Genomic DNA, 23,683 nt, shown 5'->3' with positions numbered 1-23,683 from the left:
TATTCAACTTAAAGACCTCAACTGGCGTCGGGGTGGGATCGGCCATCCACAAGACTGCACCCCCCTGGGCTTAATCAGGGTAAAGCCAAGAAGGTAGCGGGATCCATACTAGACTCAGTCCCCTTCAATTAATTCCCCCTTGCCTCCAGACTGGCGCGTCACGGCAGCACAGTGGTTAGCACTGCTGCTTCACAGAGCCAGGAACTTGGGTTCAATTCCAGGCTTGGGTCACTGTCTGTGCAGACCTGCATGTTCTCTCCATGTGTGCTCCAGGTACTCACACAGTTTCCTCCCACAGTCGAAAGACCTGCATTGGCCACGCTAAATTTTCCCTCAGCTTACCTGAACAGGCGCCATAGTGTGGCGACTAGAGGATTTTCAAAGTGACTTCATTGCAATGTTAATGTAAGTCTACTTCTGACACTAATAAACTTAAACTTTAAAACAAACTTGCCTTAGGGGAGGAAATCAAATTCCTCCCATAGACTCTTACCATCAATAACCAAGCAGAGAGCCTAATCCAACTCACCAGCCTTCCATCCATGGTCAGAGACAGGAAGGTATTACTGCACCGGGACAGTGATTAAGATCCAGAAGGTAGCAATTGGACTCGCCCAAAAGGTTTGATGACCTTGTAGCTTGTGCAGTTGAGAGGAGGGAGGAGGTGGCAAACTGACCACAGCATAATGAGAAGTGTTACAACACCAGATCAAAGTCCAACAGGTTTATTTGGTAGCAATTCTGTTGTGAGATTTCTTACTGTATTTACCCCAGACCAATGTCAGCATCTCTACAGCATAGTGGTGCAGAGAGCCATTCATGCTGGGAAAGTTAAAATGAACATAGTAGTTGTAGTGGGGAACAGTATAGTTTGAGGGATAGATGCTGGTCTGTGCCGCTGAGAGTGAGTCCCAGAGGTTGTGTACCTTCCCAGTACTAGGTTTAGGGATATCTCTTCAAAGAAGAGGAACTTGCTAGTACCCCATTTACAGTACTCAGAAACTAGAAGCACCATCAGCTCTGAAACTGTTCATGCACTTCCTATAAAGCCCATTTAAAAATGTAAAACATTTCAGTTACCATATCCTGAAACTGCATAATAACAATCTGCATTACTGCATTAACCTGTGTAATTATAACTGAATCATTCTGGAAATCAGCTGGATTGGTAAATAAACTTAGTGACAGTATTGTTAACAATCTTTTGTTTGTAAATCAAACTGTTACAGACAGTCTGTATTCGTGTATTATTTTATTCTATCCTGCTTCTGCTGTATTTTTTTTCCAATGCTTCACATTAAACCCAAGAGCTCTGAGAACGTCATAAAGGAATCAGTTCAGATTCTTACTGGGAATTGCTGCTTAGCTGATGGTATGAGGGAGCTGAAATAACATGCATAGATAACGCCTGAGTGCATCAGTGATCATGCCATTTTTCTCAGAAACACGTCCTGTCCAGTCCTGATAATATCATCAACAGTCACTATTTGAGCAAATACATTTTTTAAGATAAGCAACATAAATAGAAATGAAAAATGTTAAAGTTAACTATTTATCTTTGTAACCATTGTTAAAAGTCTAATTGATGACAATTCAAATTTATGAAACTTACAACATAATAGCAGAATGGCTGCAAACAGAATATTATTATCTTAAATTTAATAATTAAATGCCGGAGCCAAGCTTTTAGCACCAGGCTTTGTCAGCGTATTTTGAGTTATGTGCTAATGAGTTGGGTTGTGCATATTATAACCTATTTGTGGCGTTTTTTAGAACCACATGAAACCAGTTTTGATGAAATCTATTTTAAACCATCCTCAGCACAGTTCCAATATAGCTCAAACAGAGATACTATATCCCTGCAGAATTGAGAACTGACTCAAAAAGGCACATTCTGCATGATTAATGACTAATTAGGATCAGGGCCCCTATTTCATTCACTGGGTTTGAAGACATCAAGCAGAGTCAGATGACCCAAAAGGAATTAAAGCAAGAAATCAGAAATATAACTTTAAAAACATCCTGTGAGATGTGGAAACATTGATATCCAGGCAGGATGGTTTGCACTATAGAGGAGGTAACAAAACGACGAAGAAGCTTGGTTTAGATTCAATCTATTTTAATCCATATAATGATTCCTTTTTTGGCTTTGTAAATTAATTACAAACTATCACCTAGGAGTTACTGCTAGTGATGTTATTGTATAAATTCTGTTCGCTATTTTAGTGCCGATATTTCCTGTCGGTTTGACATTCCGGTTGAAATACTGAGCATCAAATGTGATCTTATAATATGTTAAGCATTCATTTACTGAAATCACCACCAGCAGTGATTTCTGGGCTTTCGTTACATGGTTTGGTCTTTGTATACTAAAATTATGCATCACATTATTGAGGTAAATCCCATTAAAACGGTTTTGAAACAAAGGAATTTTACAAATAGTTTTCTTATTATTTTGATGTTTTATTACCAGAACCCACAATTCATTTAGACTTTAAACAAAACTCTTTAAAATAGAGTGTCTCAATAATATTTACTGCTGAGTGTTGTTATTTGAAATCTAGCGTCAGTTGACAAACTGTACTGTCCCGGTTAGTTATCTCAAAAAATATGCTGATCAAGTACGTTGTCCATTTAGAGGCTGGATCTTCCTCCAGGATGGGTTTCACCCTTTGGTCTCCAGATGGTATTGCCACTCTGCAGAAGGACCCTGGCACTGCCAAGCCAGCATAGCGTGTGGTGGTACAGCCAGACACTTAGCCCTTGAAGAGGGAGGAGCTACATTGAAATAGGGGCACAGGCCACCTGAAGGTGTCAGTAAAATTTTATCAAGATGGATCTGCACAAATCTCAAATACTTTGTCCCATTTTGGGACAAAATTTCATAAGGACTTCCAGGCCCGAGAGAGGGCACATTAAAGACTAGCTAAATTGTTAACTGGATTTAGGCACCTGAGTTATGAAGAAAGATTTCAGGAGCTGAGAAGTTGTTTAAGCAAATGATTACTTCCTTCCTAGCCTGAAAGTTTTTGGGGTAGACTTTTATATGTGCGATACTGTAAAGTGGGCAATGGTGAGTTGGCAGCCCGTTTTGCATCTCTGCTGATTTGTTTTCAATTAAATAATGCTGGCATAGAATGTGCTTGAATCAAATTTCTATTCCTGTTACTTTATGGAGGTATTAAACTTCAGCATGCAAATAGTATATTTGACCCAACCAGTCTGTGCTGGTATTTACCTACACCTTCACATAGGTGCAGATAGTTCGAATCACATTTCCCCATCCTGATGGCATATCCCTTTAGCCCCTTTTCTTCAACACTTACATAATCTTGAATGTTGGCATAATTCCTGTCTGAAGCACTGCAAGTGAATTCCACAGCCTTACAATTGTGAAAGGCAATTTCTCCAGGCCTCTGCTTTACATCTCACTTTCAACATTGTCTGGAGTTCTTGACTGCTCAACTATTGGAAACACTGGGCTCCCCCACAGAGAGTTTTTTGGTGGGGAGAAAGGCATTTAATCAAGAAAGGAGGTTGGCAGATGAGGATCCTGCCACCTTCCTGCCTCAACACTCATTCAGTTCAGATGAAAAGGCTAGTAGACGGCCTTCCCACTCTGTCACCCGTTGAGGCCTTTAAGTGAACAGTTGATGCCCACTTAAGGGCCTCATCCCACTGCAGCTGCTGTTAACCTAGCAGCGGCAGTGAACTTAGCATATGTGGTACATGACAAACAAACCCTCATGTGTTTGCTAGCAAGCGCCAGGAGAACGTCCTTCATTCAAAAGTGCCCATGCCTGATTGAGGAACCTGGCATCAGGAAGGGTGGGACTCACTGAAAGTCAACCTTCCATCAGTGCTGCCAATGCCCCTCATCCCAACCCCTTCTCCCTCCACCCTCATCCTTTCCACCATTGCTTACCGATGCCTAGATCCTTGAGTCCTCGAGTGAGTGTAGTGCTATCAGCAGCCACCATCTTACCCACACAACTGCTGAGGATAGAGGAACTACCCACCCCTTATTGGCCAGCAGCTCTAGGTAGGTGAGATTTGGACACCGGGACCATTGATCGCAGGGAATGCCTGTCGCGGGCCTGTTTCAATTCATTAAGCCTGGCATTCAGTTCAGCAAGGCTTCTCTAATAGAGGCAACGTAAAGTTCCTACTGCTTCTCCAGAAAGCAAGACATCTTTTGCCTCCGTTAAATCCAACCCAATCTCCCTATCCACCCTTTGTCGGCTTTTCATAATTTTATACATATGCATCATATTGAGCCATAATCTGCACTGCTCTTAAAAAAACTCCATTGGAAATTTATTTTTTCAAATATATATTTCCTCATACCAGGCAGTATCCTAATGAATCTGTATTGATCCCTCTCTGAAGCTTCAAAATCTCAACTACAGTCGGGGCCATTTTACTGACACTGTCCCTTAGCTGAGGTCTTAGTAAGTTTTTCCAGATAAATTATTCATACTTTCCTGAAAAAATAACTGAGAAAGGAAATTGATGTAAATGCTTTCGCGTCCCTTAACATTTGTACTTTCTGGGCTCTAAGTTTTTGTAGCTCTTCCACTTTGCATTCAAGAAAGACAAATCAGAGCGTTTTCGGGAAGCTGCCATTTTAGGAACCCTGGAGGAACACGAAGGTTTCAAATCAATAAAAAAAAAGCTAGTGGCCAGATGCAAATCATAGCAAAAAAGAAATATTGGGAGTTTGGACCTGGTTTGAAGGGGCAGAACAGCTTCTTCCCTGCTGTCATCAGAATTTTGAATGGACCTACCTCACATTAAGTTGTTTTTTCTCTACACCCTAGCTATGACTGTAACATTACATTCTGCACTCTCTCCTTTCCTTCTCTATGAACGGTATGTTTTGTCTGTATAACGTACAAGAAACAATACTTTTCACTGTATGATAATACATGTGACAGCAATAAATCAAATAAAATAATGAAAGGGATGAGTTGATGCTACTGTTGTGCAGTCTTGGTCAGACTCCATTTAGATTACTGCATTCAGCCTGGGTACCACACCTCTGAAAGTGACCTTGGAGAGGATATACCACAAATTCCTCAGAATGATACTGGAGCCAAGAGAGGTCATTTATAAGGATAGATTCCATAAACCTGATTTGTATCCTCTCGAGCATGAAAGACTGAGGATGATTTAATTGAAGGGCAACACGGTGGCACAATGGTTAGCGCTGCTGCCTCACAGCGCCAGAGACACGGATTTGATTCTGGCCTCAGGTCACTCTCTGTGTGGAGTTTGCACACTCTCCCCATGTCTGCGTGGATTTCCTCCGGGTGCTCCCGTTTCCTCCCTCAGTCCAAAGATGTGAGGGTCAGGTTAATTGGCCATGGTAAATTGAGCCTAATTACAGGGGGATTAGCAGGATAAATAAGTGGAGTTACGGGAATAAGGTCTGGGTGGGATTGTGATTGGTGCAGACTCGATGAGCCGAGTGGCCTCCTTCTGCAGTGTAGGGATTCTATGATTCTATGAAATACCATTATAAGATTTCCAGAAGAATGCATAAAATGAGCTCATTCTGACTAATCAATCTGAAAATTTTATAATAGACCTTTAGAGTAGTTTTTGTTCTTCATTTCATCGGCCACTTAGACTTTGTTGGCATCGAGCAGGAAGTACAGACACTTCAATAACTAACCTACATAAAATGGCATTTGTTTATAGCATCGTGCTTTTCCTCACACTATGTGGTTTAATAATAAATTACACAATCCAGCGAGTCTTCTTCCTATCTTTGCTAGTATTTTCTATGCAGCCCATAAGCATTGACCTCAGGGTGACAGTGAGGAGCAGCTGGGTTAGAACACCATTCTTTTCCCTCCAGCATCTCGCTTTAGATTAAGCCCAGGCTATCTCTCGCTCTCTCTCTCTCTCTCTCTCTCTCCATTGCTTGCTCAGCTATAAAAAAGTCATGCAAGGGCCACATTTTCCAGCTGGCGAGCTTGGTTCTGCCAGCACAGAAAATGCAAGTGTCAAATGGGAAATTGGCCAAGCGCATCCACTGGATCCCAGCCCACAATTGTATTAAGTGTGATCATTTTAAGTCAGGCTAAAGTGTTCTCATGGAAAATGTACCAGAGCTTTATTTATTAAGCACATAAAGAAATAAGGCATGGCAAGTTTTTTTCTGTCTGTTTATGGGATCACACTGTGCACTCTAATCAACCATCTGAGCGGGATGCTGTGCATGATGGAACTAAATTTTTAGTCAAAGTTTAGCTCTGTAGCATTGTGAAGGCTGGCACTATGAAAGCAATGACTGTCAGGGCACTAACGTGTACATGTTGTGCATGCACATGCAGGCTGGAACTCTACCACCTCATCTGCCATGGAATTGGAGCGGGTGAGGATCCAACAACAGAAATTCCCATTGACATTGAGTGGGAATTTATGGTCTCACCCGATCAAGGGCATAAAATACCACCCGCAGAGTGAGCCTGCAATGGCGTAAAACAGCATCCAACACTGATTTGGTACCAAACTGCTATATTGAACATCAAAGACCCTGTCAATGTCTTTTCTTAATCTGTCCCAGCTGAACGTATGGACCCCCAACTAGCACTATTCAAAGAAGTCAACAATATGTATTTCTGTTCCTAGGTCTTATGCTTTTAAGAAGTTATGCTGAGTCTTTATATAGCTTTGGTTAGATGCCACCTGGCATACAGTGCACAGTTCTGCTCACACTTGAGGAATGATGTGAGGGTCCTTGAAGGAGTGCAAAGGAGGTTCAGTGATTAGGGATTTTAGTTCCATAGAACCCTACAGTGAAGAAAGGGGCCTTTCAGCCCATCAAGTCTGCACCAAACACAATCCCACCTAGGCCCTACCCCCATATCCCTACATATAATACCCACTAATCCCGCTAACCTATGCTTCCCTGGACACTAAGGGGCAATTTCTTAGCATGGCCAATCAACCTAACCCGCACATCTTTGGACTGTGGGAGGAAACCAGAGTACCCAAAGGAAACCCATGCAGACATGAGGAGAATATGCAAACTCCACACAGACAGTGACCTGAGCCAGGAATCAAACCCAAGACCCTGGAGCTGTGAAACAGCAGTGCTAACCACTGTGGTACCGTGCCGCCCAGGTTAGGTTGGAGATGCTGAGGCTATTCTCCTTGGAACAAAGGAGACTGAGAGGAAAGTTAATGGAGGTGTTTAGGATTATGACAAGTTGGATGAGGGAAATAAAGAAACTGTTCCCATTGCCTGATTGTACAAGGATTAGAGGGCAGAGATTTAAGGTTGAGAGCAAGAGGTTCAGGAGGAATGCGAAGAAGAACATTTTTAAACAGCGACTAGCAATGACCTGGAACTTGCTGCCCATGAAGGTTGTAGATGCAAACACAATCCTTGATTGTAAAAGGAAGTTGGATGGGGGCTTGTAGGAAATTAACCTGCTGGACTATGGAGAGTGAGCAGGGATGGATCACGCAGGTCTGCGCAATATAGCCTTGATAATAAGTTGCAGTGTAAAGTATGTGTTTATAATTTATTAGTAGTGTCAGAAAATAGGCTTACATTAACACCACAGTGAGGTCACTGTCAAAATCCTTGCATCGCCACACTCTGGCACCTGTTCGAGTACGCCAAAGCAGAATTTAAGCATGGCCAATTCACCGAACCAGCGCGTCTTTTGGACTGTGGGAGGAAACCCACCCATACACAGGGAGAACATGCAAATTCCATACACTGACCCAAGGCTGGAATTAAACCCCGGTCCCAGTACTAACCACTGTGCTGCCATCTTTATCTCAACAAGGCCAGGCATCAGGTCATCGTGCATCACAATCCCCATGCCCAGTATCAAGCCTAATTGAATTTGCCCCCCTCATTTGTCCAGCAGCTCTATATGGAAGAATATTTTGTTTTATATTCTAAGTATCCCTCCTCATTTTGAAGGCCAGAATTGATCTCTCCCATTTCCAATTCCACCCTTTCAGGACCTCATCTACATAACCTATGAGTCAAATGAGACAGTCAGCCTTGGATGCCTAATAAAGAGTTAAGAGCACCAACTCTTGGCCTAATCTTGTCCTAAGCCAGAGGTTCTGACAAAGGGTTATCCAAACTTGAAACATTAGCTCTGTTCTCTCTCCACAGATGCTGCCAGACCTGCTGAGATTTTTCAGCAATTCCTGTTTTTGTTTCAGATTCCAGCACCTGCAGTAATTTGATTTTATCTCAAAAGTATTTAATTGGCTGCATAGCAATTTGGGACATTATGAAAGGCACTGTATAAATGCAGGTTTTGCCTTCCTTTCATTACATCTGCATGCTGTAGGCAGAGTGAAAGTGATTTTTTTGGCAGGTTTTTCAAAAAAGGAATTTGAGTCATGAAGCTGCCCGAGGTCAGAAGAAACACAGCAATCCATTGAAACTGACCTGACGCTGGCAGACTGGCTTTAAAAAAAAACTGGAACTCTCAGCCTGATATATCCCTTTTTTTAAGCCGGTGTTTAGGTTGGCAGCTCTGGTTGCTCAGTGTGGATTATGAGAAACTGTGTTTACCACATCAGCTGCCAGCTCCCCAGTCCCTGGGTCCTAGTGGTTAGCACCATCTGCACCACTCACTCCCAGATCCACTTTGAGGCCTCTGCTATCAGCACAGACCAATTCACGTGGAGGCAGCAAAGAAACTAACCCTCCAGGCCTGCACTATTTCTTTAAAAAGACAGGTGCATCCAAATCTAAATCATTCTGTGATGAACTCCATGAGGTTCTTGGGGAAATCATTGATTGATCTCCCTGTGGGGCTCGTTGAATATGAGTTCCCCTGGTAGCAGACAATGGATCATCTAACTGGAACTCATTGCCCTGAGCCTTTCATAAGGCAGGCCCAGCACATTAGTCCCAGATATGTGTACACCACGGTGTGGTTTCACTTTCATTCTGTAATAAACTATGTTCCTTTCCAGCTGAGCTTAACGAGTCATTACACATTCAAATTCAAAGAGAAAATAACCTTTAAATCAAGTCATTTTAGATTGACTCAGAGTTAAAACTGATTTCAGAGTTCATCTCATTAAGAACTCTTTTAAAGTTGGTGATGCCTTGTGTGTAGCTGCAGCCAAGAACATTGTGAATATTGGATCAGGTTACAGAAACTAGATTTAGCAAAGCCCATAGATGCTTTTGAGATATTATTCATGTTAAGTAATGTTTCTATAAATAAATACCTTTCTTTTATGCTGAATATTCAAAGAAAACTGAAGCCTTACTCACTGAAATCTAATTTAAAACCATGTGGAAGGAAATATCCATGAGAGATTGATGTATGTTCCAATTATAGCATTTGGATAGGAAAACAAAAACAGTATCGATGTCACACACACAAATTTGTGGCTATTGTTCCAGGATGCTAGTCCCACGTTATTAAAGTTTAAAAATGGTATGATATGTGAGACCGAGGGGTTTATTCTCTAATCTTTGTGATGATGCTTAATATTGCTGGCACCTCATAGTCTGATGCAAATATAATTTATTGCCTCTGTAGAACCATATGTATTTCAGAGGTCACCAGTGTTGCTTGTACCAGGTATTTTCTGTAGTTATCTTGGCAAGAATCGTCAGTGTCAATTATGGATGACTCCACATGTTTTGTAGTCTTGAAGAATTTCATTGCGTTGCTAACAAGGTGCAGCGATCGTGGCTCTATGCCACTATTTTTTTCTTTATTGCTGTTGTCAGATATTTGCAGTTCAAAAGTGGCTGCCACACCAGGAGCAAATTGTCATGTTTTTGGGCCGTAACATTTAAGCATCACATTTTATGCTTCTAGGCAAAAAATAATTTCTTATAGATTTCAAGGGAGGGTGATTAATTCTGCAGTGACCTACTATTCCACTTGTAGCAACAAAAAGAAATGGCTTTAGCACTAACACATTGGAAATTATACCTTAAACTATAAATATTCAAAAAGCACTGAAAAATTTTCGGATGAAGGGCTTCAGTTGTAAAAACTTCTTGTTGTGAGAGTATACCAAATTAAGATTTAAAGTTTATTTATTAGTGTCACAAGTCAGTTTACATTAACACTGCAATGAAGTTACTGTGCAAACCCCCGAGTCGCCACAAACTGATGCCTGTTCGGATACATTGAGAGAGAATTTAGCATGGCCAATGCATTTAACCAACACGTGTTTCTGATTGTGGGAGGAAACTGGAGCACCCAGAGGAAACCAAATGCAGACATGAGAATATACAGTCTCCACACGGACAGTGACCCAAGCTGGGAACTCAATTTGATTCCCTGTTGCTGTGAGGTAACAGAGCTGACCACTGTGCTACCGTGCTGCCCTTAGTAGGTTCAATCTCCAGTTTTTTTAATCCCCCTTTTTTATTTTCTCATGGGATGTAAGCATCACTGGCATTGCCCATCCCTAATTGTCCTTGAAATGAGTGGCTTGCCAGGCCATTTCACAGGGCAGTTTAGAGTCAATTACATTGCTGTGGGTCTGAAGTCACATGTAGACAAGATCAGGTAAGGATGGCAGATTTCCTTTAGTGAAAAGATGGGGTTTTTACAACAATTGTTAATGGTTGTCATGGTCGCCATAAGTGAGACTGGTTTTTAATTCCAGATTTATTAATTGAATTCAAATTCCACTAGCAGAAGATGGGATTCAAATTTGTGTCCCCCAATGAAACAGTATATATATAGTCCAAATAGGAAGGGTCCATACTGGACCTGGTACTGGGGAATGAGCCTGACCAAGTGGTCAATGTTTTGGTCGGGGAACAGTTTGGGAATACTGATCACAATTTAGTCAGCTTTAATTTACTGATGGATAAAGGTAAGTTCAGTCCTCAAGTTAAGGTGCTAAATTGGGGGAAGGCTAATTACAACAATGTTAGGCAGGAACTGAAGAATGTAGCTTGGGGACAGATGTTTGAGAGCAAATCAACATTTGGCATGTGGGAGGCTTTTAAGCTGATAGGGATTCAGGACCACCACATTCCTGTAAGGATGAAGGATAAGTATGGCAAGTTTTAGGAACCTTGGATTGTGAGCCCAGTCAAAGAGAAAAAGGAAGCATTTGTTGAAGCTAGGAAGCTGGGAACACATGAAGCAAGTGTGGAATACAAGGAAAGTACAAAGAAATTTAAGCAAGGAGTAAAGAGGACTAGAAAGGGTCAAGAGAAAGCATTGGCCGGCAGATTAAGGAAAATTTAGCATGGCCAATTCACCTAACCTGCATATCTTTGGACTGCGGGAGGAAACCAGAGCACCTGGAGGAAACCCATGCAAGCACAGGGAGAATGTGCAAACTCCATGAAGGAATTAAGGAAAACCCCCAAGACACATGTCTAAAGAGCAAGAGGGTAACCAGGCAGAGGGTTGGCTGACTCAAAGACAAGGAAGGAAATCTATGTGTGGAACCAGACCTGCTGAGATTTTCCAGCATTTTCTGTTTTTGTTGTGAAGGGGTAGATGGGGGTCAGTATAAATGGAATGTCAGGATAGAATTAAGAATGGAATCAAGCTGAAAAGCAGTTGACTCCTTGTTACTGCATTGAATCTAAACAGAACAGCCCTATCAACTAGATTTCACAATGAACTGAAAAAATCTATTTCTTTGTTTCTGCTGAGCTGGAAGAAAAATAAGCCCCAGGCCTGGAAAATTGGAATTCCAGTTTCATTGCCGGAGATTGGGAAGGCTTTTGATAATGGGGACGGCCATTCAGACTACTTTGGGAATCTTCACAAGCACATGGATTTTGGAGCAGGATCCTGCTGTTCCATTGTGATACAGAGGTGTGTGGTAATAATAGGGTGGCACAGTGGCAAAATGGTTACCATTGCTGCCTCACGGCGCAGAGACCCAGGTTCAATTCCTTACTTGGGTCACTGTATGGAGTTTGCACATTCTCCCTGTGTCTGTGTGGGTTTTCTCCAGGTGTTCCGGTTTCCTCTGACAGTCCAAAGATACGCAGGTTAGGTGAATTGGCCATGCTAAATTTTACTCAGCGTACCCAAACAGGTGGTGGAGTGTGGCAACAAGGGGATTTTCACGATAACTTCATTGCAGTGTTAATGTAAGCCTACTTGTGACTTAACAAATGCACTTTGCTTTAACTTTACTTTATTTAAATGGCTTAAGTGTCCACAGTGAAGGGAAAATTCAAAACCCTCATGGCTGCAATGCCAATATTCACTTCCAAATACCAGTCATATCACTGAGATATGGCATTGTGAGTCGTGCTTACTGCAGTAAGTAGATCTGTCTCATGCAGGCATCCTTACCGCTACTCGTCAGCTGGATGGAGGTGGCAGGGGTTCAGAGTATCCTGGTGAGCCCCCCCCATTCGCACTCCGCATGAGATGTCCCTCTAGTGAGAATTTACCAGGCCCAGAGAAAGGGAATATTAACCAGGAGAAACCGGCATTCTATCCAAGTTCCTCCTCCCATCAAAGTTACTGTAATTTCATATTCTACACAGGTCCAAACTTCAGAACTCCTTTGATTTCTTTGTCAAAGCTGGAGCTCCATATGTTGCCGTTGCTGCTCTATTAATGTAATCACAAAAGCCACAATAGTTCTTTACTGAGCAGCTGCTTTCTCTGCATTTTCTTTTTTGAAATTGAATCCCCAAGTGCAGGACTATGATAAACATGAAGAATTATGAGCGCGGATAAGCCTTTTTTTCCTCCCCTCCCTCGAGTCAAATATTGTAGAGTCTGATGGCAAAGCATTTTAACCCTCTCACTCTTACAAGTGCATGTGTTTGTGTTTGGATAATTTAAAAAATGGTCTTCAAAATAAGTCATTACTTTATGTGATATGCTGTACCCAAACCCTTTGACAGTTGCCTTCTGGTTAATTGTTTGTGCAGATTTGGTACAGTTTGTGTTCCTGACCCTACTTAAGGAAATGTCACATTCAGAAGTTCAATCTACTGCCACGCTGCATTTTAATATGAGTTTGGCCACTTTCTTCTGTTTCAGGAGATTGTCAACTTCAATTGTCGGAAGCTGGTTGCCACCATGCCGCTGTTTGCAAACGCTGACCCAAGTTTTGTAACAAGCATGCTGAGCAAGCTGCGGTTTGAGGTGTTTCAGCCTGGAGATTACATAGTGCGAGAAGGCACGATCGGGAAGAAGATGTATTTTATCCAGCATGGAGTGGCAACTGTTATCACCAAGTCCAGCAAGGAAATGAAGCTGTCAGATGGTTCTTACTTTGGAGGTCAGTGATGCCTGCATCTCACATCAAATTAAACTAAAATGAATGCACAAGATTGTGCAACATATGCATGACAAGTTATCCATTTATTTTTGTAAATCTGAATATGAGCTAGAATCGGCAGAAATTGCCTTCCTCTCTCGATTAAGAGGGCCATGACTTTTATTCACCACATGGACTGGTTCACCATTTCCTTTGTCCTTCAAGTGAATCTAATGAATTTTCTTTAAATCATCAAAATGATCTTGCTTGGGTTGCGGTTCCTTAGTAGAACAGTTTCACTGAGAAATATGGTTATTTCACATTAAAATGTTTTTGTACTAATGAGATGACAACAAACGGATCTTTCTATTAACAAATTATTGATGTCAGCATTTTTAGAGAATTCCAGTAGGATTTACTCAAGTTAAAGTCAGAAGAAAGCTATTTGGCCTACCGAGCCTACACCGACAACAATCCCACCCAGGCCCTATCCCCAGAATGCCATGTATTTACCCTACTAGTGCCCCTGACATTAAGGGGCAATTTAGCACGGCCAATCCACCTAACCGGCACATCTTTGGACTGTGGGAGGAAACTGGAGCACCTGGGGGTAAACCCATGCAGACACAGGGAAAATGTGCAAACTCCACACAGACAATGATCCAAGGCCGAATTGAACCCAGGTCACTGGCGCTGTGAGGCAGCAGTGCTAACCACTGTGCTACTGCGATGCCTGTAATGTTTTATTGCAGCTGGGTCCAGAATTCTCTGCTCATTACTTTAGAGCTGAACTGAATCTCTCCTAAATTAATTCCACAGTGAACCCTGAGAATGGCCTGATCAGTTAAATATCACAATATCAATGTGATGACCTTGGCTGGTCTCTATTTTCCTTCCACCGCATAAAGAATCCCCAGGCTGTGCCAAGGGTGAGCATGGAAACCTCAGAGATTCATAATGACTATGGCTATTGCCATGTGAACCTCAGGAGCAATGTTGCACAAAACAACAGCACAATTACATAGAATTTACAGCATAGAAACAGGCCTTTGGGCCTGATAGATCTGTGTCAGTGTTTATACTTCATATCAGTCTCCTCCCACCATCCACATTTCTATTCTTTTCTCCCTCATTTATTTATCCAGTTTACCCATAATTGGGGAATTCAGCTCTCTGATTAGACCAAAAATTAAACCTGGCATTTTTTTTTTACATTTGATTTGATTTATTATTGTCACATATATTAGCGTACAATGAAAGTATTATTTCTCGTGCGCTATACAGCCAAAGCATACCATTCATAGAGAAGGAAACGAGAGAGTGCAGAATGTAGTGTTACAGTCATAGCTAGGGTGTGGGGAAAGATCAACTTAATGCAAGGTAAGTCCATTCAAAAGTCTGACGGCAGCAGGAAGAGTCAGTTTGTACATAACCTCAGACTTTTGTATTTTTTTCCCCAAGAAGAAGGTGAAACAGAGAATGTCTGGGAAGCATGGGGTCCTTAATTATGCTGGCTGCTTTTCCAAGGCAATGTGAAGTGTAGACAGTGTTAGTGGATGGAAGGCTGGTCTGTGTGATGGATTGGGCTACATTCACGACCTTTTGTAGTTTCTTGCAGTCTTGGGCATAGCAGGGGCCATACCAAGCTGTGATAAAACCAGAAAGAATGCTTTCTACAGTGCATTGATGTTGATAGGGAAATGTCCTCTACTACGCTTCCTGAAGTTAGTGGTAATGTTGAAAAATTGGTCCATACTGTCAAAACTATGCTCTATACAACAATCTATATTTATATAATGCTGTATATAATACCAGAATAAAATGTTCCATGGTGCCTCACAGGAGTGTTATGAAACAAAACAAATGGCACTGAGTCAGATAAGGTAATATTAGGTCAGACCTGAAGTTTGGTCAAAGAGGCAGGATTTAAGGAGTGCCTTAAAGAAGGAAAGTGAAGTAGAAAGGGGTAGGAAGGGAATTGTAGAACCTAGAGCGAAGACAAGTGAAGATACAGCCACCAGTGGTGGAGTGATTAAAATAGGAGATGATGAAGAAGTCAGAATTAAGTGAGTGCAGATATCTCAGAGGGTTGTGAGGCTGGAGGTGATTATAGAAATAGGGGGTTGATTTTCCCAACAAAGTCTAAGTGTTGAAACTAGCGGAACTCTACACATGCACAATGGTTGCAAATTGTCAGCCACCCATTTGCTGGCCAGCTCGGGACCCCTTTAGTGTTGCCCCCCGCCCTACCCAACACCCCATGGCCTGAAGGCAGCACACTCCCCTAACAGTTCCTGGGCTAGCCGTGACACCTCCCCCCACACCGGTCCCGGTCCACCCCAGTTGCTAGCTACAACACCCCTGCAGGCAGACCTTTCCCCCCACCCACACCCCACAGATTCTGGTCTCCCCTCCCATACAGAGTGACAGCAGGACCCCCACCCTCACTGATTGCCCTTTAGCCCCACCCCTATAGGCACCTCCCCCTTTGCACTGCCTAATATCCAGTGGACAGTTCAAACGTGCCCCTGGGCATTAGCATATTGCCTCTTGAGCTTTACTGAGGGCACAGACTGGCATTTCCACAGTGCCAATACCAAGGGGCACCACCCTCCTGTCACTTGACCCCCTGGGAGGCCCCTGCACTTCCACAGGGTCGTCCCAATAGTTCCCCGAAAGTGGGGAGCTACTGTAAACTCTGCTGGAGTGAAACACTCTTGGGGTGGGGCTGAGGGCGTGCGATGGTGGGGTGGGGTGCATGGGGGTGGGGTGGGGGGTGGGTGGGGCTGGGGTGGGGGCAGGGGATGAATAGGGCTGGGGTGGGGGGTGAGGCTAGCAGGTCTGAACACTTCAGTCGCTGGCCCGCTAATCTCTTTAGAATAACATTAATAATAAATGTAAATGAGTTACCTGGTGTTCCCACTGGTTTCTAATGCGGATCTGACAAGGACAGAAATCCGACACTGGGAGATGCGTGTATGATGGGAAGGCATGTACAAATCCCGCACATTCCCAGACATAAGATTGTCCCACCACAACATGCTGAAAAAGCTAGTGCAGCAGAGTGGGAGAATCAGCGCCAGGGTGAGATGAGTCAACTGAGGGATTTGAAAACAAGGGTGAGAATTTTAGAGTGATGACATTGCTTGACAGGGAATGATGTAAGTCAGCAGTGATCGATGAATGAGGTAAGTTACAGGCAGCAGAGTTTTGGTCGACCTCAAGTTTACAGAGGATAGAATGTGGGAGACCTGCCAGTTATGTGTTGGAGTAGTCCAGTCTAAAGGCTATTAATATATGAATGAGGGTTTCATCAGCAGATGGATTGAGACGGGGTAGAGTCAGGTGATGTTGCAGAGGTGGAAATAAGCAGTCTTTCCAATAACACAGATATGTGGTTGGAAGCTTATCTTGGGCTCAAACGCTAAGGTGTGAACAGATTGCTTTCACCTCAGACTGCTACCAGGCAGTGGGATAGTGATGGTAACAGGGGAATGAAATTAAAGGTGGGCTTTAGCCTTCCCAAGATTTAATTGAAGACAAGTTCTGTTTATCAAGTAGTGAATGTTTGATTAGCAGTCTGATAACTGGAGGGCTCAAGAGAGATGATGATGAGGTAGACCAGGTTATCATTCAAGTCTGTGTGAAAACTAACACAGTGCTTTCGGATGAGAAAAATGGGGAGATGGATCCTGAGGAAACAGCTGAGGTAATGGTGGCAGAACAGGATGAAATTCCATTTCCAGTGATACTCTGGCCTTGATTAGATGGATAAGATTAGGACTGTGTGAGCAGCCTCATCCAATGTGACAACCGTGGAAAAGTGAAAAGGAGGGATAGTTCAACTTTGGTCACAATAACATAGGATGTCATTTGTAACTTCCAAAAGGGCTCTTTTGGTACTGTGGTAGGGGCAGAAACCAGGTTGAAGGGAGTCAGATATGGAGTTCTTGGAAAGAAGGGCATGATTTGTGAGATAACACACATTCAAAGACTTTGGAGAGGTAGGGATGGTTGTCAATGGGAGATTTTCAAGGATGGTGAGGTAAAGGGTTTTTTTTTGGCTCGGAGTTGATGACAGCTAATTTAAAGGACAGAGGAATGATGCCTGAAGAGGGAAAATCATTCACAATATCCCAATATCAACTTTTGTTGAGTCTTACTATCAGAGTCAAGAAGCAGGAAAGTTTCTACTTCCACACAGGTATTTAGAGACGCAAGAACTGATTAGGGACAATCAGCATGGCTTTGTGAGTGAAAAATCATGTCTCACAAAATTTATTTAGATTTTGTAGGGGTAATCAGGAAAATAGATAAGGGCAGTGCAGTCGACGTTGTCTACATGGACTTTAGCAAGACCTTTGACAAGGTACAGGATGGTAAGTTGTTGCATAGGGTTAAATCTCACAGGATCCAGGGTGAGATTGCCAATTAATACAAAATTGGCTTGATGATCGAAGACAGAGAATGGTTGTAGAGGGTTGTTGGAGGCTTGTGACCAATGGTGTGCCTCAGGGATTGGTGCTGGCTCCACTGTTATTTCTCATATACATTAATGATTTGGGTGAGAATTTAAGAGGCATGTTTAGCAAGTTGGGAGATCACACCAAGATTGGTGGCATAGTGGACAATGAAGAAGGTTATCCAGGATTGCAATGGGATCTTGATCAATTGGGCCAGTGGGCTGACAAATGGCAGATGGACTTCAATTTAGATAAATACGAGGTGACGCATTTTGGTAGATTGAACCAGGAGTGGAGTTCTTCAGTTTATGGTAGAACATTAGGGAGAGTTACAGAACAAAGAGATCTAGGTGTACAGATTCATAATTCCTTGAAAGTGGAGTCACAGGTGGACAGAGTGGTGAAGAGGGCATTCAGCATGCTTCGTTTTGTTGGTCAGAACATTGAATACAGGAGCTGGGATGAATTGTTGTAGTTGTACAAGACATTGGTAAAGCCACACTTGGAATACTGTGTACAGTTCTGATCACCCTATTATAGAAAAGATATTATTAAACTAGAAGGAGTGCAGAAAAGATTTACTGGGATGCTACCGAGACTTGATAGTTTGAGTTCTAAGGAGATGCTTGATAGACTGGGACTTTTTTCCCTGGAGCGCAGGAGGCTTAGAAATGATTCTGTATGGTCTATAAAATAATGGGGGACATAGATCAGGTAGATAGTCAACATCCTTTCCCAAAATTAGGGGATTCTAAAACCAGAGGGCATAGGTTTAAAGGTGAGAGGGGAGAAATATGGAAGGGTAGAGAGGGGCAATTTATTCGTATTGCGGGTGGTGAGTGTCTGGAACAAGATGCCAGAGGTAGTAGTGGAGGTGGGTAAAATTTTGTCTTTTAAAAAGCATTTAGACAGTTACATGGGTAAGATTGGTATAGATAGGCCAAACATGGGCAATTGGGACTAGCCTAATGATAAAACTGGGCAGCATGGATGAGTTGGGCCGAAGGGCCAGTTTCTATGCTGTAAACATCTATGACTCTAAGTAATTTGGGAAATGCTTTTTTTTTCAGTTGTAGGGTGCAGGAAGAGGGAGAGGTGGGGATTTGAAGGGGAATGTGGAGGCTGAGTGATGCAAGAAAGTGATCAAAGAAGACATAATTTGTGATTGATATGATCTAGCAGCAGGAGTAGGCCATTCAGTCCCTGAAGTGTGCCTTGCCATTTAATGAGATCATGGTTGATTTTTGGTAACCTTAAACCTGCACACCAGTGGAACCGATAAGTTCATGTGAGATTACACGGTCAAAGGGATGGCTATGAATGTGTCCTCTTGAGTTACATAATGGGAGAGGTTTAGGGATGATTAAAGCTATCGGCCTGGAAATTGGATCACACTATACCCATTTTACAAGCATTTAATTGCAGTCTGAAGGACCTAAATGGCACGAAACATGAGACTTTCCAGGCAGAACAGCCCTGATTAACATTTTAAACAAGGTTCATACCCTGGCTGTCAGCAAGCGGGACTAACAGTGTTACCTATAGCAGCCACAACTCAAACCTATGGCATGGGAAGCGAAGCCCATGACTGTGAAGGTCACCATATTCCTGAACTTTTACACACCAGGCTCTGTCTAGGCTGCAACAGATCCAATCTCAGTGTTAGTGAGATCACTGAGATTCTTTACACTGAAGAGGAAAAGAAAGCTTCAGGCTTTACTTGCACTGCAGGCTTCGACAGATACAGTTGCCTTTGACTGCGCTCATACTGCCTTGCAGACTTGCCATTGCCACTAGAAACGTGGGACTGTAGAAAAGTTACAGCACAGAAGGAAGCCCCCGCCGCTATAAGGCATGTTTTCTGGTGCAGAGGTGGTTTGCCACTGGCTGCTGGTGCGATCTTCCAGTCCCACTGACATCGATAGTTTGTGCATGGGCCGTCCAGTCCTGCCACTGGGGAACCCACCACTGGGGTGGAGAGGGGATGAGTGGGGTCTGCAACGTAACCCGAAGCACAAACTGGTGCAAAGGGCTGGAAAATCCCACCCAGTTAACTTTTTAGAAATCACAAATTTGACTATTAAGGATTTGAAAATTGCATTAGTTTGAATTCAGAAAAGAAGAAGCAAAAAGCCCAGAGGACCAACCTTTGTTTCATTCAATACTTTCTTATGTTGCATAAATATAATAACATAACTTTGTTCAGAAACTGACTTTGCAAGTAAAGAAATGATGCATTTGTGCATGTTTCGTCTTCAAGAAATTGCCAAATCAGCCAGCTGGGTGTGTACTATTCAGACAGCCACGAGAATTAAGTACACATTAGAGGAAGACATTACATTATCTTGTTAGCACAAAATACCCTTCAGAACTAAAATGTCTAATTTAGCATTTTTCCATCCTGTTTTTGACTGAAGAACTGTGGCAACCATTGCGTTTATAAGTACATATATTGGATGAAATGCAATTGATTAAAAATGCGGTATTCCAACTGCAGCAGTTAGATAACCAGAGGATAAGTACATCGGACAGGAAAAGATAATTCATCCAAGCTAAGGCATTCTGTTTACAAAACATCCAGGGTGAAAAACGTTAATCCATAACACTGCTGAAGATGGCATGATGGAAGCTGATTGCTTTCTAAGGGATGTGCACTGTGTGGCCAACCATACTTTGTAACTTGCACCGTCTTGAGAAGGGTGCTTGCTCAACTCCTCCCTGAGGAGTAACAGAAGTTCTGAGCTTGTCTTACCTTCTGAACATTGTACATTTCTACCTGCTGTACTCACGCTGTGGAGAAAACAAGCTCTGCCAATGCCCTCTATCTGGATTCCTCCAAGCCCCTTGACAGTGACAGACGTCTATCTGGTAGGCCAGGTAATGCACCCACATTTCAGTGTGCATGCCCATTAGTATCCCCCTGTACACCATGAGCTCAGTTGCAACCATGATGCAGAGAACCATCTTCTCCAATGGGTTACGAGACGCAGACACCCTGGCCCCCAGCTGGCTGGGCTCTGCTAAGCTCCCTTGCCCTGCAAGGGAGAGGGAAGAATGTCACTCATTGGTTGCATTATGTTTGGACAATTTGTCCACCATGACTGATTAGCTGGATGTATGCAAAAGCAGCAAGTGGTGGATGTGAGGCTGCTAAGATTGATAAATGCATGAAGATGAGCTGAAGTATCAGGTTTTTAGGCATGAACCCTGAGTGCCACAGACTAACGCGGCATGAGTTATGGAATGTGTTGCATTGAACAATTGAGAAGTTGGTAGAATGATGGGTAGCAGATGTTATGTGAGATGCATAGGAGCATAAAATATCGGAACAGAAGTAGATCATTCGGCTCCTCAGGTCTGCTCTGCCATTCAGTAAGACCATGACTGATCTGATTGTAACTTTTCTGTCTACTCACTATAACCCGTGACCCCCTTCTCAACTAAAAATCTATCAAACTCAGCCTTTAATATTTCCCAACCTCGACTGCCCTTTGGGGAAGAGAATTCCAAACACTAATGTCTTCTGAGACAAGAAATTCCTCCTCATCACCTTCTTAAATGGGATTCACCTTATTTAAAACTACCTCTCAGCATTTGCCCTGTCAAGCCCAATCAGAATCTTCCGTTCTTCAACAAGATAGCCTTTCATTCCTCTAGACTCCAATATGTATAGGCCCAAGCTGTTCAAATTCTCCTCATAAGACAAGTTCCTCAATCCAGGAATCAGCCTAGTTAACCTTAACTGAACTGCTTTCGTTGCAAATATGCCTTTACTTAAGTACGGTGACCAGAACTATGCACAGTATCCTGTCAATGTCTTGCAGAGCTCCAGCAAGACTTCTCTATGTTTACGCTAATACATTTTATTGGCAGCCCATGAGGTCAGTGGTTTCCTTTTTTATAGAATCCCTATATTGCAGAAGGAGGCCATTCGGCCCATCGAGTCTACACAACAATCCCACCCTGGCCCTATCCCCATAACCCCATATATTTATTCCCACAACCTGACATATTTACCCTGTTAGTCCGCCTGACACTAAGGCTTCAATTTAGCATGGCCAATCAACTTAACCTGCACACTGGACTCTGGGAGGAAATTGGAGCACCCGGAGGAAACCCACGCACACAGAATGTGTAAACTCCACACAGTCAGTCACCCAAGGCCAGAATTGAACCCGGGTCCCTGGTGCTGTGAGGCAGCAGTGTTAACCACTGTGCCACCTTGCCCTTCCTGTGACCCTGCTGCCAGGGACAAATATGGGAATTGATCCCCATTGGCCTCCTACTCCCAGTCCTGTCCAAGGATTGTCCTTGAGGGCTGCCTGGCCATGGTATCTCTCTCTTTCTATCCACCTTCATCATTAAGTTATGCTTCTCTGATCATTGACTCCTCTCTGCTCTATGGTTCCATTTCCCTTGTTTAATATTGCAGCAATAATATTCAGCATCATCCTCCTGTGATTCAGTACAGCTTCCCTTTTAAGAGCGATAGACTGTCTTTTAGAACAGAGGATGGCTGTGCCACATACTATTAACACAGGCTGCTCAGCTCTCTGTTGAGGGCAGAGGCAGCCAGCAGTGTAGTAGACATGCGATCCAATGCTATATTCGGGTAAATGAGCAAGGCATTGCCAAATCTGACTGTTGTCCAATGCCACTGCAAACAGTGTTGGTGGACAAGAATTGTGAACACAACACACACATAATAGCTCAGACCAACTTTTGGCCATACAGTCAAATTTATTGTGGAGTTAACCCATTTACTGAATATTCTGAGGAGAACATTTGTATTTATTTTCCTGACAACAAAGGACAGTTGAACACTGTTTCTTTTTACAGCTGTCATTTCCATTGGATAGTTGATCACTCTTGTCTATACAATAACTTGCAATTTTGTTCTTAGCCCAATTTTCAACCAGACTTTTATGAGAGGATCAATTGTTACACCATTAGCTGCTTTTGCTGTGAGCCTAATGCACATTTGTTTTTAAATATCTAATGGGATGTGGGTATTGCTGGCTAGGCCAGCATTTATTACCCATCCGTAATTGCCCTTGAGGAAGTGATAATGAGGCTTCTTGAACTGTGAGATCCACTCACAGTGCTATTTGTGAAGAAGTTCCAGGATTTTGATCCAGCAAAATGTATCAACGGCAATACAATTCCACATCAGGATGATGAGTGTCTTGGAGAGGCACTTCCAGGTGGTGGTGTTCCCAGTCCTTAGTCCTTCGAGGTGGTAGTGCTCGTGGGTTTGGGGAGTGCTGCCTAAGGAGCCTTGGTGGATTCCAGTAGTGCATCTTGTAGATGGTACAGACCACTGCCACAATGCATCAATGGTGGAGGGAATGAATGTTTGTGGAAGGGGTTGCAATCAATTGGGCTGCATGTTGCTGCATGAGTGATGTTGGAGCTGCACTCATCCAGGCAAATGGAAAGTATTACACCACACTCCTAATTTGTGCCTTGTAGACATAAAAACATAAGAACTAGGAGCTGGAGTAGGCCATCTGGCCCCTCCGCCATTCAATAAGATCATGACTGATCTTTTTGTGGACTTAGCTCCGTTTACCTGCCTGCTCACCATAACCCTTAATTCCTTTACTGTTCAAAAATGTATCTATCCTTGCCTTAAAAATGGTGGACAGGCTTTTAGGAGTCAGAAGATGAGTTACTCATTACAGGATTCCTAGCCTCTAACCTGCTTTTGTAGCCATAGGATTTATATGGCTGTTTCAGTCCAGATTCTGCTCAATAATAACACCCAAGGGAATTTAGTGCTGGTAGTGACATTGAATGTCAGGGGGTGATGGTCAGATTCTGTCCTTTTGGAGATGGTTAATACCCTGCCCTTGTATGATGCAAATGTTACTTGTTACTCATCATCCCAAGCCTGGATATTGTCCACTTCTTATTGTATTTGGATCTGGACAGTTCAATATCGGAGGAGTCGCGAATAGTGCTGAACATTGTGCAATCATCAACAGACGACTCTACTTCTGACC

At 42.9% G+C, this 23,683-nt stretch overlaps 1 protein-coding gene across 3 annotated transcripts in view; it reads left to right on the top strand.

The window, feature by feature from the left end:
- Positions 1-23,683, top strand: part of LOC145340919 (potassium/sodium hyperpolarization-activated cyclic nucleotide-gated channel 1-like) — a 279,038-nt gene that overhangs the window by 194,337 nt on the left and 61,018 nt on the right. For all 3 annotated transcript variants that reach the window (XR_013886320.1, XM_080185500.1, XM_080185514.1), the window contains exon 6: positions 12,996-13,236. Coding sequence is in view for 2 of the 3 variants with exons in the window: in XM_080185500.1 (XP_080041626.1) it covers positions 12,996-13,236 (241 nt within the window). In the remaining variant the exon portion in view is untranslated. The remainder of the gene's footprint in view (positions 1-12,995; positions 13,237-23,683) is intronic.

The sequence above is a fragment of the Carcharhinus amblyrhynchos genome, chromosome 1 (assembly GCF_965287045.1).
Source record: "Carcharhinus amblyrhynchos chromosome 1, sCarAmb.v2.hapA, whole genome shotgun sequence".
Classification (NCBI taxonomy): Eukaryota; Metazoa; Chordata; class Chondrichthyes; order Carcharhiniformes; family Carcharhinidae; genus Carcharhinus; species Carcharhinus amblyrhynchos.
The sequence above is the reverse complement of the archived record's forward strand: the minus strand, read 5'-3'. Positions and strand labels throughout refer to the sequence as shown.